General features: G+C 41.7%; 2 protein-coding genes across 2 annotated transcripts; one reads left to right on the forward strand and one right to left on the reverse strand.

The window, feature by feature from the left end:
• Positions 1 to 378: 378 nt before the first annotated feature.
• Positions 379 to 3,016, reverse strand: LOC128461978 (relaxin-3 receptor 1). Its single transcript, XM_053447190.1, has 2 exons — positions 2,938 to 3,016; positions 379 to 1,948 (listed from the first exon to the last, which is right to left on the reverse strand). Exon 2 carries the CDS (start codon positions 1,878 to 1,880, stop codon positions 678 to 680), a length of 1,203 nt encoding a protein of 400 aa, XP_053303165.1. The 5' UTR covers positions 1,881 to 1,948; positions 2,938 to 3,016; the 3' UTR covers positions 379 to 677.
• A 3,857-nt stretch (positions 3,017 to 6,873) lies between these two features.
• Positions 6,874 to 24,209, forward strand: LOC128461876 (zinc finger protein 516). The gene is made up of 5 exons (XM_053447032.1): positions 6,874 to 7,001; positions 16,788 to 18,264; positions 19,175 to 20,467; positions 20,668 to 20,732; positions 21,901 to 24,209. Exons 2-5 carry the CDS (start codon positions 16,935 to 16,937, stop codon positions 21,949 to 21,951), a joined length of 2,739 nt encoding a protein of 912 aa, XP_053303007.1. The 5' UTR covers positions 6,874 to 7,001; positions 16,788 to 16,934; the 3' UTR covers positions 21,952 to 24,209.
• The last annotated feature ends 457 nt before the right edge of the window (positions 24,210 to 24,666 follow it).

Consider the following 24,666-nt stretch of genomic DNA (forward strand, 5'->3'; position numbering starts at 1 on the left):
AATGCATGGAATTTCCCCCCCCCCAAACCTAACCCTTATCTTTATCGAAATCAAAAACTATCAAATGTTTGAAAATGTTCTTAAGAATTTCAGGGGGTTTCAAAAAGAATCCCCCAAAATACCAGGAAAATTGCAATAAAAGTTCTTCAGTAGCCACTACTTGTTTGTCACAAAATTCGTTTTCCTTGATTTTTCTGCGTTATTTCTGTAAACACTGATCCACTGAAAGTTTCTACACTAATGATAACACAATAAAGTTGTAGAAAATATAGATTCAAAATAACTTTATTTATTTCTCAAACAAATGACAATATTTATTCACTCTTGACGATCTAAAGCTAAGACAATAACAAACCAGAAGTACAGTGCAGTCGGTCCAAACTGCAGCAGTAAATATGTGCACAGTAGTTTTATACAATAATAAACCATCTTACACTTATTCGTTATCATAAGAAAGAGAAAAAGAAAAAGCAATAGTGAGGTTTCATGCAGATGTTACATTTGCTGTGAATTGTAGGGTTAGGGTTAGGGGTTAGGGGTTAGCCATGACTCAGCGTCAAATCTTCATGCAACTAATACGGAGATACAGAGAGCGAACTGTAAATCACAGGACCCCACAGAAGCTTGGCTGCATCCTCTCTAGAAGTCTAGGAGTAAAGAATTTGATCGTTCTGGCTTTACATAGCGGACACTGCAGTTGGGAGCATTGACACTGGTGCGTATCCCTGTGTGTGAGATGGAGTGGTCTGGCTGTATGTTTTGAGAGGAATAGCCAGGTGCCCAACCTGTGCCGATCTCTCCTTGGAGTAAATGCAATAGGGCACCTTGGACACAACGGCCAGATTCAACTTGAGGAGCACGTTGTGGAGTGCCAAGCGGTATTCCTTTCTAACCAGGCAGTAGATGACAGGGTTGAAGCAGCTGCTGGTGAAAGCCAAGCAGTTAGCCAGAGGGAAAAAGTATGTTTGAGCCGCGTAGAACGAGAGGCTGATATCGAGGATGTCAAGCTGGATCAGGACGCCCCAAAGCGTGAGGACGTTGTACGGGAACCAGCAGACGCAGAAGGAAAGCACCACCACCGCCACAGACTTTGAAATATCAGCCTTTCGCCGAGAGCTGCTGCCTTTCAGCTTGTGGAGACAGAGGAAGCGCAGCAGAAGCAGGTAGGAGAGGAGTATGATGGCGTAGGGCAGAAGAAAACCAAGCACCATGCGCAGGAGCTGGTTTATTCCGAGCCAGGCGGTGCCAGCTGGGAAACGGAGCAGGCATGCTGTGTCGTTGCCCACGAGTGACAGGTCAGCAAACACAGCTCGGGGCACTGCGGCTATCAGCGCTGCGGCCCAGATAAAGGCCGCGGCCACTGGAGAGGTGCAGGATCGATTGCACAGGGAGGTCCTGGGTCTGAGGGCAGTCGCCACCAAGCAGTAACGGGTCAAACTCATAGCCGTCAGGAAGAAGCAGCTAGCGAAGACGTTCAGTCCGGTGAGCAAGGACACGGCCTTGCACGTGGCCAGGCTGAAAGGCCAGCTGTAGTCCAGAGCAATGTCCACGGCCCAAAACGGCAAGGCCAGGGAGAAGAGCAGGTGGGCCAGAGCTAGGTTGAACACAAAGAAATTGATGGTGCCGGTGTGGATGGTGTGTGTGGAATACAGCAGGAACATCACCAGCAAGTTGCTCAGCACTCCGGCAGTAGCCACGATGATGTACACGACGGAGATGACGATTCGCAACCAGGGGGGTCCATCCTCAAGAATCTCCAGCTCGTGGTCATCACTTGTGTTTTGGAAATATAGGGGGGAGTTATTACAGAACGGGCCGAGGCTGCAGCCGCTCAGGAGGCTGCGGAAGAACTCAAGTCTCTGGAAGTCGCTGTTTGACATTTTGACAAACTGTTGATGGGTCAGTGTCGTTCACTTATTACTCAAGATGTGGATCTCTCGTCCTCCTTCTTTAAGGAACAAATTAAAAATGTGAAGTTCTGGTTGTCGGTTTATTGGCAGACACTCATCTATCCCTGAGAGGAAAGCGGAAATCATTATTACATAATGGCAGCCACTGTTTATGAGCAAATAAGTAGATTAGTCTTGTCAGATAAACAGATTAGGCTAAAGTGTTAGCCACAGAATTAGCTAATCTAATTCACATCTCAAAGAAACGAACATCTCTGGGAGGACCCAAAAATAAACATAATTCACCTTAAGAAGTGGAAAAGCCTGCGAACAATCTTCACAAATCATATATTTACATAATGTCTATTAAAAAATTTGGAGTTTTACATTCAACATGAAATAATGAATATATCTGAAGTTTAAATCAATAGAATCTGGATTAACTTTCATGTAATTTTGTAACTCACACACTTTACAGGAGCTTTAAAAAAAATTATCACTTGATCTATTTCATCTTTAGATTCGTGGGAGTAATGTCGTCTTTTCATGGTTTAAATCAAATAAAAAGCAAAAGCTGTCACCTGCTTGTGTAGTTACATTAATCAAGTAAAATTTGCGAGAACCTGTAAAGTGACTAGATACTTTATATGAACTTTTCTGATTTAAAACAGTGATGAATGAATTACTTGATTAATCCTCATATGCCATCACACTTCATCATGAACAACTACAATGCACCATCACCTGGAAAACAAAGATAGCAATGACTCTTGAAGCTAGATGTACCAGATCCATGGATAAAACATATCGCCTTGTTTTACAATCCAAGCTGCCATTTATTACTAAACTCCAGAAACAGTGGAATAAGTAACTAAACTATTTCATCTACATTTTAAATTAACAGAGATACATCAGACTGAGGTTTGTTTTGAAACAGGAGCTCACAGACATAAAAAAGTTAAATCTACTGAAGCTGCTTGGCCTAAAAGCTGTGATTGTCCGTTAAATACACAAATTCTCAGCTACATCTAGATAAAGAGGAACTTACCTTGATATTTACCAAAGGAGGCAGATCTTCAGTATTCAGACAGTCCACCCACCAGCTCTGCTGCATAACACAGAACGACAGTAACGACAATGTGTTTGTCACCCACCCTGTTTTCATGCTCCACCCAGCATCATCATTTCCACACACCCACACCAGCTCCACCTTAAACAGTAAAAACCCAAAATAATAGAATAACAGAATAACAGATTACCATAATAACAGAATAACAGAATAACAAACAATTAAAGCAAAGAATAATGCAGAATATACCAACACATTTGTTTGGACTCTGGATAATTTGCCAAGTTAAGAGTTTTTTTGTTGTTGTTTTGAGTGAGGAACTAAAGAACAGATTTTTTTTCTTGAATCTCCTTGATTCATTATTTTTGTTAAATTACTCTCTCTGCACACTTTCTACGATTTCACCCAAATCCATATGTATAATTTTATAATGTATTATATAAATTATATATATATCTCAACCAACATGTGTGACATGTCAAAACTCTTGAACAAATTGTGCAATTAAAGTTAGACCTACACACGTGTACTCAAAGCTATTATGTGGCATTTTATAGAATTTGTAACAGCAGGAAGTCAAACAAATGTGAGTCACCAGTGATCTTGTACAAAGCCCTGAACGTGTGTGCTTCACCCTCCTTCTTCCTTTCTCTAACTGCAACCTGCTGTTTTTGGGAGCTGAATTTAGCTACTCTTGCTGTTGACTATAATGGTTTGACTTTTGGTAAAGCACTTCAAAAAGATATGCACCAGTTTGAGGCTTGCCTACTTTGTTGTTGTTCAGATATTTACCGGGGTTTTCTGATCCGTATTCAATCAACACTCTTTGTAAAGTTTCTTGAAATCTTACTATTTGTTGTCAATCTGGGATATGCTGTAATATTAATCAATATCACAGGTTTATCATTCACCATTTATTTCTCCGTTTTCTTCACCTAAACATGAATTTGATGGAACATATTTGAAGCCTGTCATTTCAGAGTCAAAATGTAATTAAAATCAAATAAACACTGTGGGTCTTTGCATGGAAGAAAACACCAGAGGCATTATAGGCACTCTGACCTCAGGTACAGGTAAAACAAATGACACGGCTTTGACAGAAAATTAGACAATTAGCTTTTTCTTCTTCTATTTATATCTGTTGTGTTGCTTCGAGATTAGATTGAGCAGCAGGGACGACTCCTCATTAAGAAATGTTGATAGTGGAAAGGACATCAGCACTGAATGACTAAATGAGATTAGCCTGGACGAGGCGGAAGCGTGGGGAAGTTGATTAATGCTGCTCTGTGGAGCCGTCTCCATAAAATCGCTGGACAAAACATACAGCTCCCACACTCCCAATGTTTTCATTGGAACAACAATTGCTCTCCCTGTTTTTCTTGTTTTGCCAGTTTTTTTCATTGACATTTCTTTTCCTTATTTTTACTTGCTGCACAGTGACTGAAGATTCTAACTTGAATTATCTTTAAACAGTTTTAAATCAGTGTTTGATTCAGACAAGGATCTTCCCGGGGTCTGTATAACTGCAGATTAATTATCCCCTGTACATTCAAAGCAGCGTATCTCTCTTCTATCTTATTCAGACTCCAAAGTTAAAACTATGTTATCACCTCTAAAACTCACTAATTTATACAATATATCTCAGGTATTGTACTTTGCATGAAACCTAAAGTGTAAAAATTAGGATTTAAGTGCTAGACAAATAATAAGAGCTGTAAAGGATTTAGTTACAAAGTCAGGGGTAGTTGTTTCCTGTCTTTATGCTGAGCTAAAGTTTTGGTATACACATCTTCCCAAATAAGTCTTGGTAAGAAGGTAAGTATTTTCCAATTATGTCAAACTAATTATCATTATTTTTGGGATATATTTCTAGGCAATAAAAGGGAAGAGAGAGACCGGCGACGACACAAAGCAAAGGCCAGGTGGGATTGAATCTCCAGCCGCTGCAGCACGACTCAAGCCTTGTTAATTATCAATCCATTCAATGTCAATTATTTCATCAACTCAGCCCTAAATTCTTTCATTTTCTAGGATTTTATTCTTTAGTCTCTGTCCATATTTAAAGATGCCTCACTAGCCTCCACCCTTTGATAAATTCATTGCTTACTCATTATATAAAATCAAAAGAGACTCAAGGCCAATCATATCTCTGTTTTTCTACTAAATAAGAAAAGTGGAAGTGACCTACTTTTGGCATTTCAAATGTCCAAGAAGAACAATGAGGTGTACCGGGTTTCACCTGATTTTCAAAAGGGCTGATAATCTACCCCTGGAACACTGGGAGAGTTGAAGTGCTTTTACCTCATATGTGGGACAAACTGAAAGCCACTCTAAAACAGGGACTGTGACATGAGCAACAAGGTTTTATGCTCATGCACATTCAACTAAAAAAGACACCAAAAATTTCCAAAGAAGAAAATGAATGAAATGTCCTTCTTTAAACCTGATTTATTCTTGTCAAACACATTATATTTTAGTTTCCACTTTTATAAATGGATAACACACTGGGGTCCATTCCCTTCTCTAACACCATGCTGTGTGCACCATGCTGAGTTGTGCCATGGGGGATAGGTCTGTGAGGACAGCGCTTTGTCGCCACCCATTGTAAGAATAGGAATACAACAGAGGGTCAAAGAGAGAAGGAGGAGGAGGAGGAGGAGGATGAGAATGAGGAGGAGGAGGAGGAGGGGGGCTCCACTCAGCACTCACTCTCAGTTAAAGTGAGCCCTCTGGTGACAAATGTTAGATCCAACAACCAAAAACCCATTTGCTCTGTGGTGGAGTGTTCAGTGAAGGAATATGTGAACGTGTAAGACAAAAAATACATCTCTTGTGTATTCACCATTAATAGATTTGATATTACTGAGATATTACTTTGCTGACCTGTAAAGTGAGGTCTTTTAGCAGATATTCTGAGCTTCGAGCTTCATCAGTACCCGAGCCATAACAGACCAGAGGCGCCTTCTCGTACTGCTTGACAGCTGTGAGCTCCAACCACTGACTTTGGCCTCCTCTGATTGGTTGGAAGTAGGAGGCTCGCTCAGAGAACCTAGGGGAGAATATCTATGTACTACTGAATGGACCGACAAAACAAAGACACAAAGAGTCCTCTGCTTTCTTTGATAGCAAAGTGTTGGGTTTATCATCCTGCTCTTGCTATTTTACATCTTTAAAGAAACACTGTGTAACGTTGAGTGACTACCAAGTGCGCCCTCTGCTGCCCCACATGGGTATTGTTTTTTATTAACACGTTTCTACTTTAGAAATTCTTTCTTTACTTTACTTATCTCCAAATCTATACAGGACAATGTTTTGATATTCAGTCGGTACGTAGCCAGAGAGGTCCTGAACACAGGCATTTCAGTCTCTCTCTGAACTTATTGAGCAAAGTGTTTTTATAGAGCTCTGAAGTAGCCAGAAATTAGCAACTTGAAGCTAAAAATGTGTGACTTTTATTTTGTAAAATCTCTTAATTGATACAGTCAAAAAGCTTTTCATACAAATGACACGAGAGAAGATATATACTTCTTGTTAATATAATCCAATCCATTTCCTTTTCAATTATGCATTTTGTATATGCTCCATGTCAACAGTTTAATTTGGAAAAAACGCTTAGAATGCGTTTACCATAAATGTCAGTATATGCGCGCAGTATAATTTCTGTGGCGGCTGGCTTGACCGCAGTCGGTGGCTGCAGGTTGCGGTGAACGAGGCAGAGACGCGCGCGCACGCCGGCTCTCCATTACCGTTAATAACGTTATCTGTGGCGTCACTCATCCCCCCCGACGACGACCGCTGCTGCTGCTGCCTGCCCGGGAGGAGGAGGCGGAGGAGGACAGGGACCGCGGTGCAGGTGCTCCGCTGCAACTGAAACAAGGGGACGGTGAAGTTTGAGGAGGAGGAGGAGGAGCAGGAGGAAGGTGAAGCGCAGCGCCCCGGAGTGTTTTTTTGTATCACTTCAACCGCCATTGTTTTGTTTTCTTTAACGGTGATGGGATTCCTCCAGGAGCGACCCGCCGCCTAACCCCCAGCCCGAGTGCGAGGTAAGAGGCAAAGTGCCGCTGAACTAACGAGCGGGGAGCGGGGCTCATTGTTGTGCGGGGCTGTGGGTGCTCGTGTGGCGGCTTTGTGTGGGAGTTTGTTCGGGGGGAGGAAAGTTAGCCGCGACCATCCCGTCCGGGGGAGGCTGTAACGCGGATGTCAGCTATAGTGAAACGTCGCCAAGTCAAGTGTCCTCCGCGGCCGCCGGAGCCTGACCCCGCGTTGTTGTCCCCCCACCCCCCCACCTACCCGTCGCTATCAGGCGGGTTGTAATTGTCTTGGCCGCGGAGCGAACACTGTCAACGCACGCAAACTTGTGGTTAAGTGAGCGCTAACGGGACAGACAACAAGGCTGCCATTGTACCGGATCAGCGGCGGATTAACGGAATTCCTCTTTCTCTGCACCGTCTGAATGGCCTCCAGTCTCCCTCTCTCTCTCTCTCCCTCTCGATCCCTGCCTCCTTGGCCCTCGGGTTTATATCTGATCCAAACATTTAGCACTTGGGAGAAACTGACCCACCAGCAGCAGCAGCAGCAGCAGCAGCAGCTTGACCCGGGATGAGCTGCGGGGGAAACATGTGGATGGGACGGTGCTGCCCTGCACCCTGGGTGGAGGTGTTGTTGTCAGGGCATGTGGCAGGAAAGCTGGTGATTAGAGAACAACCAGGCTGCGTCTAATACTCATCGTGCAATTTATTAACGTGTCAGAAAGGAGGGAAACAAAAAAAGAAGACCTGTCACAAGTACACAAAAGGTGATTAAGTGGCTTTGCTTTGTGTTCGAATCAACAGGAAGTAGAGCTGAACAGCCTCACATCGGATGACCCAAGGCCAAATGATGTTTCACTTTATATCTGAAACAATTAATCAATTATCCAAATAGTTCTCTGTTTGTGTTCTTGGTTCACTGCAGGTACATGGAGCTGTGCCTTGAACTGGACACATTAAAGGAGCATGTGTCTCATATGTGTCAGATTGTGTGTTGTCGCACATCTGATCAGCGCCTGCGAAGGATAAAGATAGAGATGTAGGCTGCGAAAAAAAAGTATAATTAAATCCCACACACAACCTGAGGTCTGCCCATGTCCACTCTTACGTTCGATCATCGCAGACGACAAATAAACAAACCTGTCTCTATCTCTTCCTCCCTCCTCCACCCCCCTTCCTCCTGTACACTTGCACATCATGCACGACATGCACCATCCCTGCCCCCCCTTCCACCCCCAGTATGTGGTCAGCCAACATGTGGGGAGGTAATCCCAGCTATTAGGGTAATCTCCTCAGCATGACGATCAATAGGGGAGGGTGTGCATGCGCGACGACTACCAGACGTAGTAGCAGGGGGACACACAAAAAAATCGTGCTAAAGAAAAATGATTTAATCGTGTAGACTGGGTCAGGAGACTGGGGTCTGTGGACAGGGGCTTGATGCTGGGATGGGGGGAAGGGTGCAGACAGAGCAGACAGGAAGATGTGTGGGGTTAGGCCAATCTCCACTTTGGGCAGCTCCCCTCGTGTGACAATGGGCTGGGGCAGTTTGGTTTTTGTTCTCGATCTGAGTCAAATCAAAAGAAAGATACGGCCGCACATCTGGAAGCAAAAGCATCAAATAGACGGTGACACAGCCACTGTTGTGAGAAACCCAAAAATGGATGCAAATACACTTAATAACATTTATGGAATTTATTATTTATTAAGTATGTAACAACAAAAGCATCTCTTGAAAAAGATAAAACCGAGGCAAATATTCTGTTTCACATTTCTTAACCTAATTTGGAGAGAATCCTTTAATCAAACAATAATAGTGACAATCTGTTCTGGAAATAAATGACACAGATCAGATAAAAACTAAGCTTTCAAGTGTTGAGATGAAGTCGCTGATTCTGCAGGGAGGAAAACACAAGGGAGACTATTCATCATGTCTCCTAAGACACTTGTGCAAGTAGGATCATCACTTGATGAAGGCTCATGCAAAACCAGGAAGTTAATCAGTTATGACGACAACATCTCTATCTTATCAAACCCTTTTTCCACTTGCTGTCAATACCAACACCCCCCAAAATATTTAAAAATCCATTCATCTCATTTGTAACTATGAAACTCTTAATTGTTAAGAACCTTGTTGTTACTGACATCTGCATCTACAGGTAAAACGCAGCACAGCATCTCACGGATATGTTTTACACGGCTCCAGAATTTAACAAAACAAATCTCCTGAACAGGTTTATTTTATTTTTTTGTCATCTGCACTGTAGTTAAGTAAAAAATATGGATATCAGCTTATGAATGATTGTGCACGTATACAGGTGCACATTCTGCTGAGGGTGCATCCTCTCTTATGATGTTATTACCTCAGAGCGGAGCATGCAGATGGACCGTACTGGATTCGGCCTCGTGTTAACATATGCTAGCTGTCGCTCCCATGTCGTCTCTCTGTGTGGGTCGTGGTACCTGCACCTTCAGGCCCTGAATGTGGATCTATTTACAGAGGGACTACATGTGTGAACAGATGGGAATAAAAGCGCTTCTGACATGTATCCTTTAAAACAGCAACTAAAAGACTAAGATAGTTGCTGAACCATGTTATAGAAAGCAAAGTTCTTTAAATAGAATACAAAAAATAAGTTAATTTGCTAGTAAGCGGATCAGTGGGAAAATACAAACCTTTTGGGTCATTCCAAAACTGAGACGATTGTTACTGGATGTTAACTTGAGCTTTGTATTTTAATCAGGAAATTGGTTTGCTATCTTTCATGAAAAAGTAGAATCAGTGCACACCTCAAAAAAGTCTTGGGAAAAAAGCAGGGATATCACAGTAGTAACCATGTCAATGTATCTGCTACTGCAAATAGTATTTATTCATATAAAAGGAACTGTCATCTAATTTTGAAATATTGCTTTAACGAAGTGCAACATTTCTCACTGTTCAGGATGCAACCTTTCTGAGTCAGTATTGAATGGACTGAAAAGATTCCCCAGTTTGTGATGAATGAGGAGAAAATAGACAGAACTTCCCCTTTAAGTCTCCAGTGGAGGAACTGGAGTGCAAACACCGACAAAATGTCCAGATGGAAGATGGGAGGGATGAGTAAGGCGTTCACAGATCCCTTCTGTTTGGCCCCATTGAGGCAGAGGGAGACGAGATTGGATGGGTCTGAGGGAGTCGGGTTACTATCGGCCCATTCTACTCCAAAGAAGCGCTGGTGTAAAAGATGCAATACCCCTAAGGAAACCTAATCCAGACCCTGCTGCCAGCTGTCATTCTTTTGCTCCAGGGCAAAATCGCTAAGCAGGTATCGCCTTACCCCTCCTCAATCCTTACCTTAATCATAGCACAGTATGGGAAGGAGAAGGGCAATTTTGACTTTATACACTGATAATATCCACATTATATACCATGAAAACAACAAACCTATAGGCAAAGTCAGATTAGAAACTACTTATAAATAGTTGTGAGGTTCTGCTGTAGGTTTATTGAAATTGTATTTTGAAAAAACAGTTGCATTCATATCAGTCTTATCTAAAACACAGATGAGAAATGTAAACACTCCAGTCTGTAGCAATAACAATTTGAGGGGATATGATACCATTTACATCGACTCCATGTATAAAAGAAAATAATGTGTTGAAACCACAATCAGTTACAGTGTTGAGTTAACTGTATCACAACTGTTTGAGGTAATCAAGATAAAAGGGGAGTGAGATTTATCAAGTTCTACTGTCAATAGTGAAGTGTTCAAGGTTCCACTACAACTGAAGGTTACATCAGAGTTTAAATCTTAAAATTGTTTCATTGAAGATGAATCAAGTACAACTGTAAGAGCTCTGCATCTTTCATTATCCATCAGATTAAAACCACAAAAGAGATTTAGAGCTGAAACGACTTGTCTATAAACCGAATTGCAGATAAGATAAAAAATTGTTCTCTTCACTAAGGAGGTTATGTTTTCACCCCTGTTTGTTTGGTTTGACTATCAGTAAGATTACACAAAATCAACATAACGGATTTTCATGAAACTGGTTGGAAAGATGCATTGTGGGTCAGGAGAGAGTCCGTTAAATACAGATCCAGATCAGGTGGAGGATGCTCTTAAACATTGTGGCACGTTTCAACATTAACCATTTTCCCAAAGAATAATTCATAGATCTTGATGAAAACAAATCAGGCATATTAAGGGAACTAATATGTGTGTCAACGTTGGTGCAGCTTGATTGAATTAAAGAGGAGTGGTGGCCTTGGAGGAGGTATAAGCTCTACTGAGTAACATTCAAGCTACTATTTGAATAATCCGCTAATTATTGAAGCAATTTTCATTAATTTCATTAACATTAACACTTTACAGCTTCTCAGATGCAAGAATTTCTACTTTTCTCTTTGTTGCAGTTAACTGTGTATTTTTGTTTTCTTTAATATTAATTAATCTATTTTACATTTGATATGCAAAATAATTTAATGATTAGCGATAATAAAAATTGGCATCTGAGTTTATAATGCAAATCTTAAATTGCAGCCCTTGTGAGATTGTTTTCTTCTCTAATAGAACAAACACTATATATTTTTTATACACAAAACACAATTTCCTTTTTTATTTTATTTGAAAAGTATTCCTGTTTTAAAAAATACTCTTCTATAGTAGAAATACTTTTCAAAGACCATTTTGCAAAAATGGCAAAGTAGCTGAAGTAACATGAATATTGCTTATTGCTAAGTGTACTATAACATGTGGTATATTTAATCTGTGTTAATCTGTTGATGGTTTCTGCTGATTGCATCGGCAGTGTGATCTTTTTGAAATCAAAGACGGTGTTTGAACGTTCACCTGCCAAAAGACAGTTGGGAGGACAGACAGCGTCAAGAAGACTGATAAAGAGAAAGACAGAAAGCAGAGTGATCCAGAGACGTAAAGAGAGACATAAAGAGAGACTGTCAGCACGAGTCTGAGCTGACCTTGCCATGATAATCTAATCCCTGTCGAGAGTGCTTTTTTTAGAGAGCAAGTTAATGCCAGCAGATTATACTCCAGTGTCTCCAACACTAGCCAATCCACACAGAAAAGAGAGTTGGGTTCATAGTGGATCCTCACACTCACCATAGTGGATACATTACAGTTTCCAGAGTCATTTGAAAAGGTCTTAAGAGATCGCATCTCCTCACCTTTGCCTTCCTGCTTTCAATGGCATCGTTACTGATGTCTGCGTTTGGGTTTGCATCACACATTCAGTGTCTTTTACCCACAGAGTATTGGTTTATGTTTCAAATACAGGTACCCCTCTCATCTCTTTCCTGTGTGTGCTTCACTGCACTGAGGGGGCATGCACGGAAAAAGACCACTCATTGAGCAGCTCATCTCATGCTATGAAGAGTAATCCGTGTACATGTTGTGTAACTGAGTGGAGAGTTGGACAAGGAGGGGGATGGGCTCAGATGTGTGCAAGTTTGTCCGTGCTTGTGACTGTTGAGCCCGTGGCTATCTAATCTCTTAGGTATATTAGGCTGTTTGCCCACAGTCCTGTGCAGCTTCACGCTTTTTCGTGCAATTAAGTAACTCGAGGAACGATGCTGAAAACCGTCTTTGGGTCATGTGTCAATTATGCATCGGAAACAGTTTGTACTGAGGTATATTGGTATGCGTCAGTGACCCACAAGTCACTGAGTGCTTATTATAGTGTGCAACACCGAACAGTGTGTTTCATACAAGGGAGAGTGCAGGATTGTTTGGGAGGGATGTGAGTAACACCTTTTTATGTAATTCACTTTATATTTCTTTTGTCAAGCACTTAGTTGTTCAGTGTTCACAGGTTACTGTTCAGACGATAAGGCCCTTTCTATTGCACTCACCATTCCAGTGATGCTCAATGCAAGGTGACGTGAGCCACCTGGGCTGAGGTCTGACTCCAGTACATCTGGAATGAGTCATTTCCATCTGTTTCAGCAGTGAAGCAGTAACTACTTATTTTTCCTGCATACACTAAGCTGTATTGGAACAAGGGAGGCGATAAGAAATCAATTCCTATCTTTGGTCATGTGTAATGCTTTGCAGGTGCTCAATATGGCCGACTGTGTGGTCTGTGACTTCTATTTATAAGTATGGCAGTCCTCTTGCTGTGCCAATCTAAGCTTGCACTTTATGCTGATGCTGAAAGGGTTAATTTTTAGTGCAACAACCTTGAGCGGGATATGTTTCTGCTTCAGTTCGAAGGGTAGTAGCACAACCCTAATGGCTTCAGGCATTGGTGATATGAAATTCTTCAATAAAAATCACATTCTGAGAGGCCATCTGTCTATTAAAAATCTTAGAGATTTGATTCTTCAAAAAAATGTGACACGATTTGCTGTGCTTCATTTTGTTCTTTAAAATATCATATAAGTGTTGAGCTTCATTAAATTTGCAGAAGCAGAAGGTTCAACATTTTAAAGATGTTAATATATATATATACACCTTATCTAACAACAAAATAAGTAGACACTCTTCTAAATGTACCTCGCAACGAGTGCAGGATAATAAGGTCCAAAAGTAAAATACAGCATGAAAGATATAAGTTCTTGTATTAATATTGCCTCATATCTCTAACCAGCAAAGTGTTCCACTATATGAGGAATCAGTAATAATCTCATCACTTGCATCTTACATCATACATGCTGTTAAATTTTTCTCTGGTACATATAGAATCCAACATTTTGACATGCATGTCTACTGTATCGAAAATTGTGTAATAGCAATTTCAATGTTCTGTAAGAAAACATTGATTTGATTTTGTGCATGGATGCATTGACAGGGGCCACAGCAGACACAGACACAGAGCTGGAGGGATGAGTTGAAGATTAAGACTAAAGACATATGTCTTAACAATCTTTAAAAAAACAGCACCTTGTATCTCGACTGCATTTACAACAAAGACAACTTCTCAATCTGTGAATCGGTTTTGTTTTATGCTTCTGTCGTGTTTTCAGCTGATAGAGACCGACAGGATTATTGGATACAAAACAGTAGATGTGAGGCTTAGCGACCGACTATGGCTTTGAACACTAGCATAAGGACAGTCACATGCTATCTCCAGTCAGGGGTATGTTGGCACAGGTTTGTTGCTGGTTGTTGAGAATATTTGGATGACTTCAGCACATACACACACAGACACACACACACTTCACACAGGCACATATGCATGATGGGAAAAACGCCTGTGGTCACAGCTTTTTGCAGACACTAGCTATAAGTCTACATTTCATTTCTGCATTTCAACAAATAGAAAATAGGGGTTTGAGATATTCTGGCTTGTTTGAATTATTAGTTGCAGTCCTACATGACAAATTCTACTGACAGTCCCTGGCAGGAAATTACACCCTCAGTTGGGTGCAGCGACCAGGCACACACGAGGAGTGCACGCACATACAACAGTGGATATTTTCATTCAAGTACACGCACACACACAGACACACAGACACACACCACAGCACACAGGCTCTCAGCATCAGTGCCCTGACCATAGGGAGTTTGTGCTGAGCTGGTTGGGACGTCAGGATGAATCAATGCGAGGACAGCTGACTGGACATGCCTATTCATCTGCCAAAGAAAAGAGAGAGAAAAAAAGCGAGGGATTCTAAAAGAAATGCGCTAAACCCCCGGAGCAACATGTTTGGCTATCTGCATTACTTTACAGATCCTCCAAAGGGCTTTCAGTGTTTGTGGGATGAGAGCAGGGGAGGTGAAAAAACACCGGATAAGAAAGACAGAAGGTTCAAAATGTTACATAAAGATTGATTTTGGTCTTGAAAACCATAAACATACACACATTCCCTCATTTATACAACGTATATATAATTTATGAGTGAGCAACAGTAGGATACTGCAGATGCAAATATATAGAGCACACTAAGCATGTATGCTGCTTTGACAAAGACCTAAGCTCATACTGTAGAGGCGGCTAACTCCACACTGATGGCCCGTTTATTCCCATCTGTTGCCCTCAGCTCTCTGACTTTATCCCCATTGTGTTAACTCATTACATTCGCCTTAACCTTAACCCCTTAATTGCCACCCTCCAGTTTCTCTTGCACATCCTCCCCCTCTTGAAGACAGTGTGCCACATTGCCCATGCACTAATCTGATGGCGTCTGCCTACCAAACACCTGCCATGTCCGGAAAAACCTACCAAACTCCTCCCATATTCCAGATACTGCACCCCTTCCAGCGTGAGCGGATCAGCACACATGACCGCGAGCAGGCAGGCAGGCATGCATGCGGACAGATGCGACTGGATGCAAATACAGATAATTAGACAGGCAATCGCATCCCCTGAAAATCCTACTAGAGTTGGCCTGGTTGTTTTCTAGCCTCTAAGTGCTCGTGCACCTAGTTTCTCCTCACGTTTTGAGCCTGACAAGACAACGGGAGTTGTCCTTTGTCCTGCCTCTCTGCTCAGACTTGTATTCGAAGACAGTGACATGTAGGCCCAGGCCTCTTTGCTTTAACAATAACTCTCTTGACCCCCCAATGAGGGGTGGAGGGCCAGACATGAAGCGATGTGACAGTTCTAGTGCGGCCAACACAATAGCAGGTTTTTCTTTTGACTGCCTGGCTGGCTGGCTATACACCACAGATTACTTTCTTTAGCTATTAACAATCTAACAGATAGTAATGTTTGCCCGAGGAACATGTTCAACCGCATCAGAGTGTGCAATGATACTATTTTTTTTAAATAGAGTACAGCCAAGGCTTGTTTTGGTTCAGGCTGGATTTGTTCTGGGTCAGATCTCTCAGAAATATCAGAGCCTCTTATGTCAATGTTATCTTCCAGGTCGCTGGCATAGTTAAGCCCACATCTATGATTGTAAATTATAAAAAGGATTAAAACATAATGGTTAACACACAAGGTCATAAGTGACAGCGAGATGACAATAGAAAAACAGATGTCCCTTGTTACCTTGAACCACAATCTTTACTCCATCGTAAAATCAGGGCTGTGTCTGGTCTGTGTGCGAGTTTGTGAAATGAAGTTTGTTGATAATGTGTTATTGATCGCGAATTAGAGTGGACTGCCCCTCGGGGTCCATCCTGGTCGGCCAGGAATGAATACATCTCTTCATGCTTCACCTCATGCACTCAATTTCGACATAGGAAACCAAAGGACACACGCATTTTGAGACACTGACCCGAGCTCTAATACGTACAGACAGGCGTCGCTCTTCCACTAAGGGACAAAAGGTTATTCTAAAATCTGTGTGATGCAAATTACCTCAGTGGGCCATCTCTCCCACAACAGAGCTTGTGGTTTTGACACATGCTGAGTGAAACTGCCTTACATGTCACTGTTGGTGTATTTACAAGAAAACCAGCCTCTGCATTTCTGCATTCAAGTTGTCTGTACCTTGAGTTAAAGAGGAAGTTTTAACCAATCCCCTGACTGATGATAAAACAAACTAATCACGGATTTCTGAAAGTCCTTATTTACTATATTCTGTGGCATTTAGGGTTGAATAAAAGGAAACACGCAAAAAAAGTATCAATAAAGACTTTCATATCAGTTTTAGGCCTTACATGTTTAGTTGTCTTTCTAATTAGAAATCTAACCTTGACCTCAAACCTTACTGAGAGATTTCATAAATAGTTTAACTATCTATCACAAATATTCAAAGTATATTAAACTAAACTATGGCTACATTGTAGCACTGAACCGGCCCGAGCACACGCAAGTCGGGATCTTTCCGTCCGTCCATCCGTCCGTGTGCCCGTTTGAGTTTGATTATAAGGTAGATATTGCATGTCTAATAAATGTATTCTCTATTTTCAGATATTCTTCCCAAAGATGACAAAGACCAGGATGGATACTGAAGCTGTAATGTTTTGCAACTGAGAGCTCACTAACTTCTGGAACATAAACTTTGCATAGTTTGAGGATTTATTACAAGGCTTTGGTTATTGTGCTCCAGGAAACGTAATGGAGACAGAAGAGAAGGAAGACGTTTCACAAAAACGCACAGCTAGTATAAAGGCTGAGGCAGAGGAAGACGCGACCTCTGGACACACATGTGGGGTGTGTGGTCGCAGCTTTCCACTTCTCAGCTCTCTGTCCCAGCACATGAGAAGACACACAAGAGAGAAGCCCTACAAGTGTCCATACTGTGAGCACAGGACGGCTCAGAAGGGCAGTTTGAAAGCCCACATCCGAAGCCATAAACTGGGCCTGTTGGGCCACAATCCCAGTGACAAGGAGGGGGACGTAAACAAGGAGGAGAAAGATAACACTGAGTCTCCTGATCCTCCTGAAATCGTCCCCAAATCGGACAAAGCTCACAATGTCAACGGGAAGGTGAAAAAGAAAGAAACCAAGAAAAAAGTGAAGAAAAAAGAGAGCGTCCAGGCTGATGATGACGAGCCTTTTACCTGCGCCATTTGTGGCCAGGTTTTCCCTCAGGTACTGCTCCTCAAATCCCACATGAAAAGACACCGCAACGGCCAGGATCATGGTTGTCGGATATGTGGACGTCGCTTTCGCCAAGCCTGGTTCCTCCAAAGTCACATGCGCATTCATCGGGTCAAAGACCAGCTGCAGGGCGGCAAAAGCAACGAGCCGCCTGCTACAATCAATGGAGTTCCCCAGGACCCAGCATCCCTGATACATGAAGATTGCCTCTATGAGCTCTGCGCTGGCTGCGGTAATTTCTTTTTTGACCTCAAGACGTTGCGAACACACGAGAAGCTACATAAACTGAATCACAGTCAAACACAAAATCCACCACACGAAGACGCTGAAGCCTCTGAGCTGCAGAATTCTAAGAGCCATTTTTTGGAAAGTTTGAACCTCATACATGTCGGGGAGAGAATTACATCTGAGGCAGAAACCGTGGGCACGAGAATTGCAGAGCTGGATCCAGTTTGTAGTTACCAGGCGTGGCAGCTGGCCACAAAGGGACGACTAGTAGAGGCCACGGAGAAATGTCTGGGATGGGAGGAAAGACTTGCCGATGCTGAGGTGGCATACGACATGGACAAGGGCGAGTATGTTCCCCTGAAGCAGGAGAAGAAGAGGAAGCAGATCGACTCCTCTGGCTCCAACGCTAAGAAGAGGAAGGGGGACACAGGCCTCGATCACACGGCAAACAGCCTGGCTCATGCTAAAGGAGGTGACAAGAGGATATCCCAGAAGGATCGGATACTGTTGAATGGACTTGGTCATGCATTCTATGAAGCGCTGCATAATAAGAAGGTCAAAGATGTTCATTACTCACCTAAACAGACCAAGAGCATCAGTAGCCTGGACCTGGAGGGTAAGTCCAGAACACTGCACCTCATCAGAGCGGTTTGACAACATAGTTGATTGAATTCCTTTAAATTGGGAAACAATAATCAAAGGTCATGTTTGTGGATGTTTCATGGAACCACATTCCTGGACAGATCAAACGTTTTTTGCCTTAAAGTAAGATACACCAACCAGGCCAGCAATTCAACAGCAATTCATAACAAATGTAACCGCTTTGTATTAGGCGAGAGATGAATTTACTACCATTATATTGTGAGGGAGGGAGACCTCTAGTGGATTTATAATGAAATACAACTGTATTTAGCGTTTGAAAATGAACATCCTAGGTTTTCTCCAGAGGCTTCAAAATAATCTAATGGGCTGATAGATAACACCATTCAACTACCTGTTTGTTGTGTAGTGTTTGTTGTATTCTTTAAAGAAAAAGTTAAAAATCTTTGTTGGATTTAAAGGGCTTACAACTTAAGAAGGCTCTTTGCACACTTTTTGAGGAAGAAGATGACACACAAAGAGATTCATTGGGAATTCTGAATTTGATCCATTTTTTTTTTTTGAATAAGGCACGATAAAATATATTAGTTTTTTTTGTGTAGTTTTCTCTTCAAATTTTGCATTGTCATCAGGTAACATACATTACTTGTAAGTCCTTGACTAACATTAAAATATCTTGCTTAGTTAAAGTTGATAGTTGATGAGGGGAAGGATTGTTAATGGGCTGCTTTATCAACCACATCACAAATTTGTATTTAACCAAGTCTGAATATTAGAATGATCAAGATAACAATCACTAAAGGTTTTCAGAAAACTTATATTCAATCAAAGTATTTTTTTTATATGTTATATCTGATAAACTGACACTAACACACCATCTAGTTCTATGTCTGTTCCTTACACTGCTTTTGTTTCTCTTACTGCAGATAAAAAGCCCTACTTCTGCGAGCACTGTGATTTCCACACTGTTGACGCCTCACTACTCAGGTCGCACCTGCACAAGCACAACCAGGACGTCCTGGGGTCCAAGAGCAAACACGGCACCACTTCGGACAACCTGAGCCAGAGTGGTTCCAAAACCTCAAGATACATGGACTACCTCAGAAACAGGAGTGTACTACTCAGTCAGCCATACTGGAATCCTTACCCATGTTTGCCCAGCCAGAGCTTAATAGAGTCAAATGTTAAAACGGAGAAGTCCAGTGTTACAGAGGTCAAAGGGCAAAGACTTACGACTGATGATGCTGGCGGTCTTCTCAATCTGTCTGCATTGCCTGTAAGTGAAGAAGACGACACTGTTAATTACCCGCTAAAAACAGAGGGCCTGGTGAGACATCAGTGCCCGTACTGCTCCCACACGACCGGCTACCCAGAAGTTCTGTGGATCCATCAGCGGGTGAACCACAGGGTGGATGGCGGCAGCTCCATGGCGCCCAAGTGGGCACCGTGCGTTAACAATGTCAAGAGTCCAAAGGCTGGTGTCTCCCAGTGGAGACGCACTGGGCCTCCTCCGTTCCTCGAAGGCAAGGACTGTCCAACTTTACCAGCCCCCAGAACTCAGCGCACGCAGCCCCCAGGCCCCCCAACCCCCAGCAAGAAGCACACAGCAAGCACCAATGCTCAGTCCAAAACCCAGTCAGGTGTCCCCAAGTCCAAGCAACAGTCAAAGGAGTCGCGCTCTGTAGAAGGGACACATTCTAGTGCGAGGGCGGGACTCAAACCTCCGAAAAAGTCTGGTGGACATAACCGGGCAGCAGAGGGGGGAAGTAAAGGCTCCAGCGTACAAGCTACTTCATCGAGCAGTGTAGTGCACAACAAGAGCGTCTCTAGTTTCCAGCCAACCAGCAGCCCCAAGCACAGAGGCCACAGGGCTGCAGTGGAGGGGAACTTCCCTCAAGAGGGTTTGGGTTTTATGCTGGCCAGGAGCCACGGTGGGACTTCTAACATGGCTGCAGACAGACTCAATCCCCGCAGGCAGTCATGTGACTCCTCCTCAGGGCTCAAGGGTCCTGATCTGTGGGCTGCCATGAACATGTGGGGGCTACACGGAAGCAAAGGTTATTTAGATCCACTCCATTTTGCTCAGGGAAAGAGTGAGTCGACAGTAGAAATGCCAATGGACGTTGATGTTCTGAGTGTCCTGAAGAACTACAATCCTCACGACCTGGCTGCTATCTATCAGCACTGGGGGTTCATCGACCCCCGGATCGATCCACAAGGTGAGGAGGACCTTTAGTTTTTTATTTTCTTTGTAGGCAGAGAGAACAAACTGTGTAACTAAAGTTCATAAAGGCTCATCTAGATTGATTGTTAATGTTGTGATGTTTAAATGGACGTGTCACATTTTCTTTTTCTTCATTACTGTTGATCAAACCTGCTGAGTGGAATATTTATAATGTTGTAACACTTGTTTTTACAGCAATGTTGACGTTAAACGGAAATTTTGGAAACGAAGTCCATTCCCTTCCTGAAGCTTCCAAACAAGTGAGTTTCCTCTCAAGCATTCACCGGCACTACATGGGTCTGGATTTAAAGCAAATAAGTGGCTACTAAAAAGTTTATTCCTTCAAACTTATCTTCACTAATTAAATTATATTTTATCAAGATATTCATTTTTATAAGGAAGTTTTCCCACAAATTAAAAAAATAAAAGCATTTCTTACTCTAAATATATATAGGCCTGTTTTACAGCTGACAAACGAATCAACTATTAACAGAATCAGGAAATATTAATATTTCAGATAACGTCATTGAGTGTCAGCTCTAAAATCAGACCTTTGCTTTAATTAAAGTTTAAACTAAAATGTGCAACTTAGGTCAGTCAACATCAAACGTGATCCTTCACTAGAGCAACATGAACGTCCATCTCCACTAACTGTCCCTGTCCTCCTGTTTGTGCCTTGTCTGCGTCTGAAGAGTCTGTCACACGTGTGTTTTCATGTGTTAGCGTGTCCGCCTGTCAACTTCCACAACCTGGCTGTCTCCTCCTTCGCTTTTTTGTTATAAGAGGCTCTGACAAGGAAGAGGCAAACAAACAAGGGAAAAAAAAAAGACACAGTTGTGCCCCTCAGGGTAAAACTCGCCCAGCATCTCCATATTGTGTGTCATCAGCAGCCTGTCAGTCAGGCCTACCCTGATGCTACCTACAACTGCTCTGTCTTTCCCCCCTAGAGGAATGTGTGGGTAACTTCTTAACACAGGAGATTGGCAGCATCTCCTCGTGTAGGGGTGAGGGATTATAAATCAGATGAAATGAATATGGATGACACTGTGGGTGATATTAAACAGTATCGTGGGGATATAGCTTTTCTGGAGGAGCTGACAAATTATGAAAGATGTTTATTTTTCTTCATCATACATGTTTATTTTTCTTATGTCTCCTTGTCTAAAAATGTTTGTTTCTGTTTTCTTTGTGTGTGTCCTACTTTGGCTGGACCATCATCATATCACAAGAAGATAGATTATCTAGCATCCTCCATTAAAGACAACAATAAACAAATAATATAGTGTGTTGCTTTAATAATGAATGGCGTATTATGATATTAGAATATTCCTAATTGTGATTTGCACGTCTAGATAATGTGAATGTATATTGTGTGTGCACCCTGACTGTTGGATCTAACTGCTGCACCTCTAACTCTGTGTCCTGCAGGCAAACAGCCGCTCCACTTCATCCTCAGGGTCTCTTCATAAAGGAACGTGAAGACACATGGTGTTCCTGTCGGCTTCCAGCGAGCACAACAATAACTGCTGAACAAAGACGCCTGTTGTTCTTTCCAGGAACCAGCCATAACTCCTAAAGGACAGGGGGAAAGGTTAATCCACATTATACTGTATGCAAAGCAATGAGGTGGACTCACCTTTCTTTTGTGATAATATATGGTTGTTTTATTTGAAGTGTTGGAATTCATTAATATTTTTTTTAAGAATGTTGATATATTAATTACTGCAACACACATGGATGAACGTTCCCAGGAAAGGAGGCAGAACCATTTGAGCTTATTGTAAATATGATGGATCCACTGTGTTGGAACAGCAGCACATGTGGACGTGAACAGAGACACAAGGACATCTGCTGGTTTGGGACAAGAACAACTTTAACTGGAGAAGGGCCCAGAGACAAAAAATCTGGAATACCAAATCTTACAAATAACGATTTAATTAAAACTTACAGAATTATTAGTAGGATACCCAAGATGTTTAATTTCACTTTGACCTTTTTTATGTATGTTTACATTTTCAGTTGAATGTTCTTTATGGCGCTTATAAGCTTATGTTTTGGCTCTGGAGGATTCTTATTACAACAGGGCAATCAAATGATAAAGAGAAATCTGTCCATATTTACAGATTATTCAAACTTGACCTGAGCCTGGAACTGTCAGTGATTAATGGCCAATTTTTGTTATCTCTGCTGTGTATCATGACAGTGAATACCGAGGGGTTCCCAGTCAGTTATTTCCCTCTTCAGTTACAGTGAAGCAGCAGAGGATCTCTTCCACAGTCACTAACAAAGCACATCACCATCCTCCCTCTGCCAGCACCAGCTTAATTAGAGCTAAACTAAGCTGTGGCACTATTAAGTTCTCCATCCCACACAGGTTTATAAAGAACAGGATGCACTGGTTGTGTCATCTTCACTTAAAACTCAACGATTTGATCAAATGGTTCTGCAGCACAAAATCTGATGCGGTGAACTGGTTCAACTCAAAAACCCGGAACATGTATTCCCCTTATTTTGGCCACATCTGTATGATACATATTTTTCATTGTCACTCAAATGAAATATGTTATAACACAAACATCGTTAAACATAATATGCACCACATCCAAAATGTTGATGGGTATCATCAATGTACCAGGCACAAGGTTCACACTCTTTATTTTACAGCTTCAAACGAAACCTCAGACTGTAAACTGGCATCAACTTGGTTAGAATTCAATCCTATTTTGATCGAACAGCAGAATGGCACCATGGCCTTCACCATCAAATATCATTTTATCTATTTCCAAACCATGACTGTCCAGAATAGATGATTAATTACTCTGAGAAAACAGGATGATATAAATTCACGAGTTTGTTCAAACAGGTTTGTGGTGAAAGATGCTTGAATTTGTCCTTTGTGTCGCAGATCAGGAAAATGGTGTAAACATCTTTTCACATTGTTCTTGTTATGTAGCAATTTAATGCTGTAATTTCTTTTTAGAATTAGAACATGTAGCAAGACTTTCTACTGATGTGGTCCCGACCAACATCTGCCTGAAAAAGAAAACTACGGTTTAAAAAAAAAACTGTAGAAATATTTGTTTTTGACTTTTTGGAATTCACCTCATTCTCACTTTGTTTTCCTGTCTTCTCTGTTTGCAGATTTGTTTAGTATGTTTATATTTTAGTTCCACCGATTCAGTGTATTCATCTCCCATAGAGAAATAGTCTATGCATTTGACCGAAAGCCATCGAGTTATGGATTCTCGGGAGATCTTGAGAATACATAAATTATTGCAGGAGTATTAACTCTATGACTTGTGTGGAAAAATTGTTGTTTTGATAAATATTGTAAATGATAGTTTTATTTAATGGTATTTTTGTTTGATAAGAGTGGTATTAAACACTCCTCAGTACTTGATATTTGTAGCAACAGCAGAAAATGTAAAAAAAAAATTCAGTTTTTGTTTTTTCCAGTGACACTTGAGGTGTGCAGGGTCCGCAGGAAGTGAAGAACCTGCCGCGGGTATTATTATTATTATTATTATTGTTTTAATTATTTTCATCAGTAGTCTGAGGAGGCTGCTGCAGACAGTTTGGCAGGAAACCATGAGACAGTGACGTTTTACTGTAAGTGAGCCTGAACTTAAATGTGAAACTAAAGGTTGAGCTCTTACTGGGTTAATTGTTGTGACTGTGTCGGTATCAGAATTTCTATTTTCACCACTTCTACGTCTGTCTGTAAAATTATTCAAATAAAGTTGTTTAATTCTTGATTTATAAGAGTGTCGAGGTTTGTCAATACACTACACTTAAACACTTACATCTCCTGTCTTCTACCTTTGTGAGTATATAACCTCCGACCCCCGACCAACCATAATCTCAACATAATCCTTTCCCCAAACCTTCATAGTCTTAAACCTCGTTTTGATGGTGTTTCAGTGACGACTGACCAAACGTCCTGAAGTACAGAAACTCCAGCATTCAAATTAACATATAAATGAATCAGTAAACACACATGACTTGTTGTTTTTGACAGACTCATCTCTGGAGTTTTTGGAGGAATATTGAGAATATTTCCTACAAATGATATAAAGCACTCGGTCCCGACACTTCTCCAGAGGATCAATCTGAGGAGTCGTTTTCTTGTTTTGATGTTGTTTCTAACCAATAATCTGTGCTGGTTGATAATAAAAAAAGAAGTCAAACCAATGT

Source organism: Pleuronectes platessa, chromosome 18 (genome assembly GCF_947347685.1).
Source record: "Pleuronectes platessa chromosome 18, fPlePla1.1, whole genome shotgun sequence".
Lineage (NCBI taxonomy): Eukaryota > Metazoa > Chordata > Actinopteri > Pleuronectiformes > Pleuronectidae > Pleuronectes > Pleuronectes platessa.

Excerpts from the sequence above, each read along its gene's own strand:
- LOC128461978 (XM_053447190.1), bottom strand. The coding sequence starts at position 1,880 with ATGTCAAACAGCGACTTCCAGAGACTTGAGTTCTTCCGCAGCCTCCTG.
- LOC128461876 (XM_053447032.1), top strand. The coding sequence starts at position 16,935 with ATGGAGACAGAAGAGAAGGAAGACGTTTCACAAAAACGCACAGCTAGT. Across the intron at positions 20,468-20,667 it reads CCCCCGGATCGATCCACAAG|CAATGTTGACGTTAAACGGA; the intron begins GTGAGGAGGACC and ends TTGTTTTTACAG. Across the intron at positions 20,733-21,900 it reads TTCCTGAAGCTTCCAAACAA|GCAAACAGCCGCTCCACTTC; the intron begins GTGAGTTTCCTC and ends TGTGTCCTGCAG.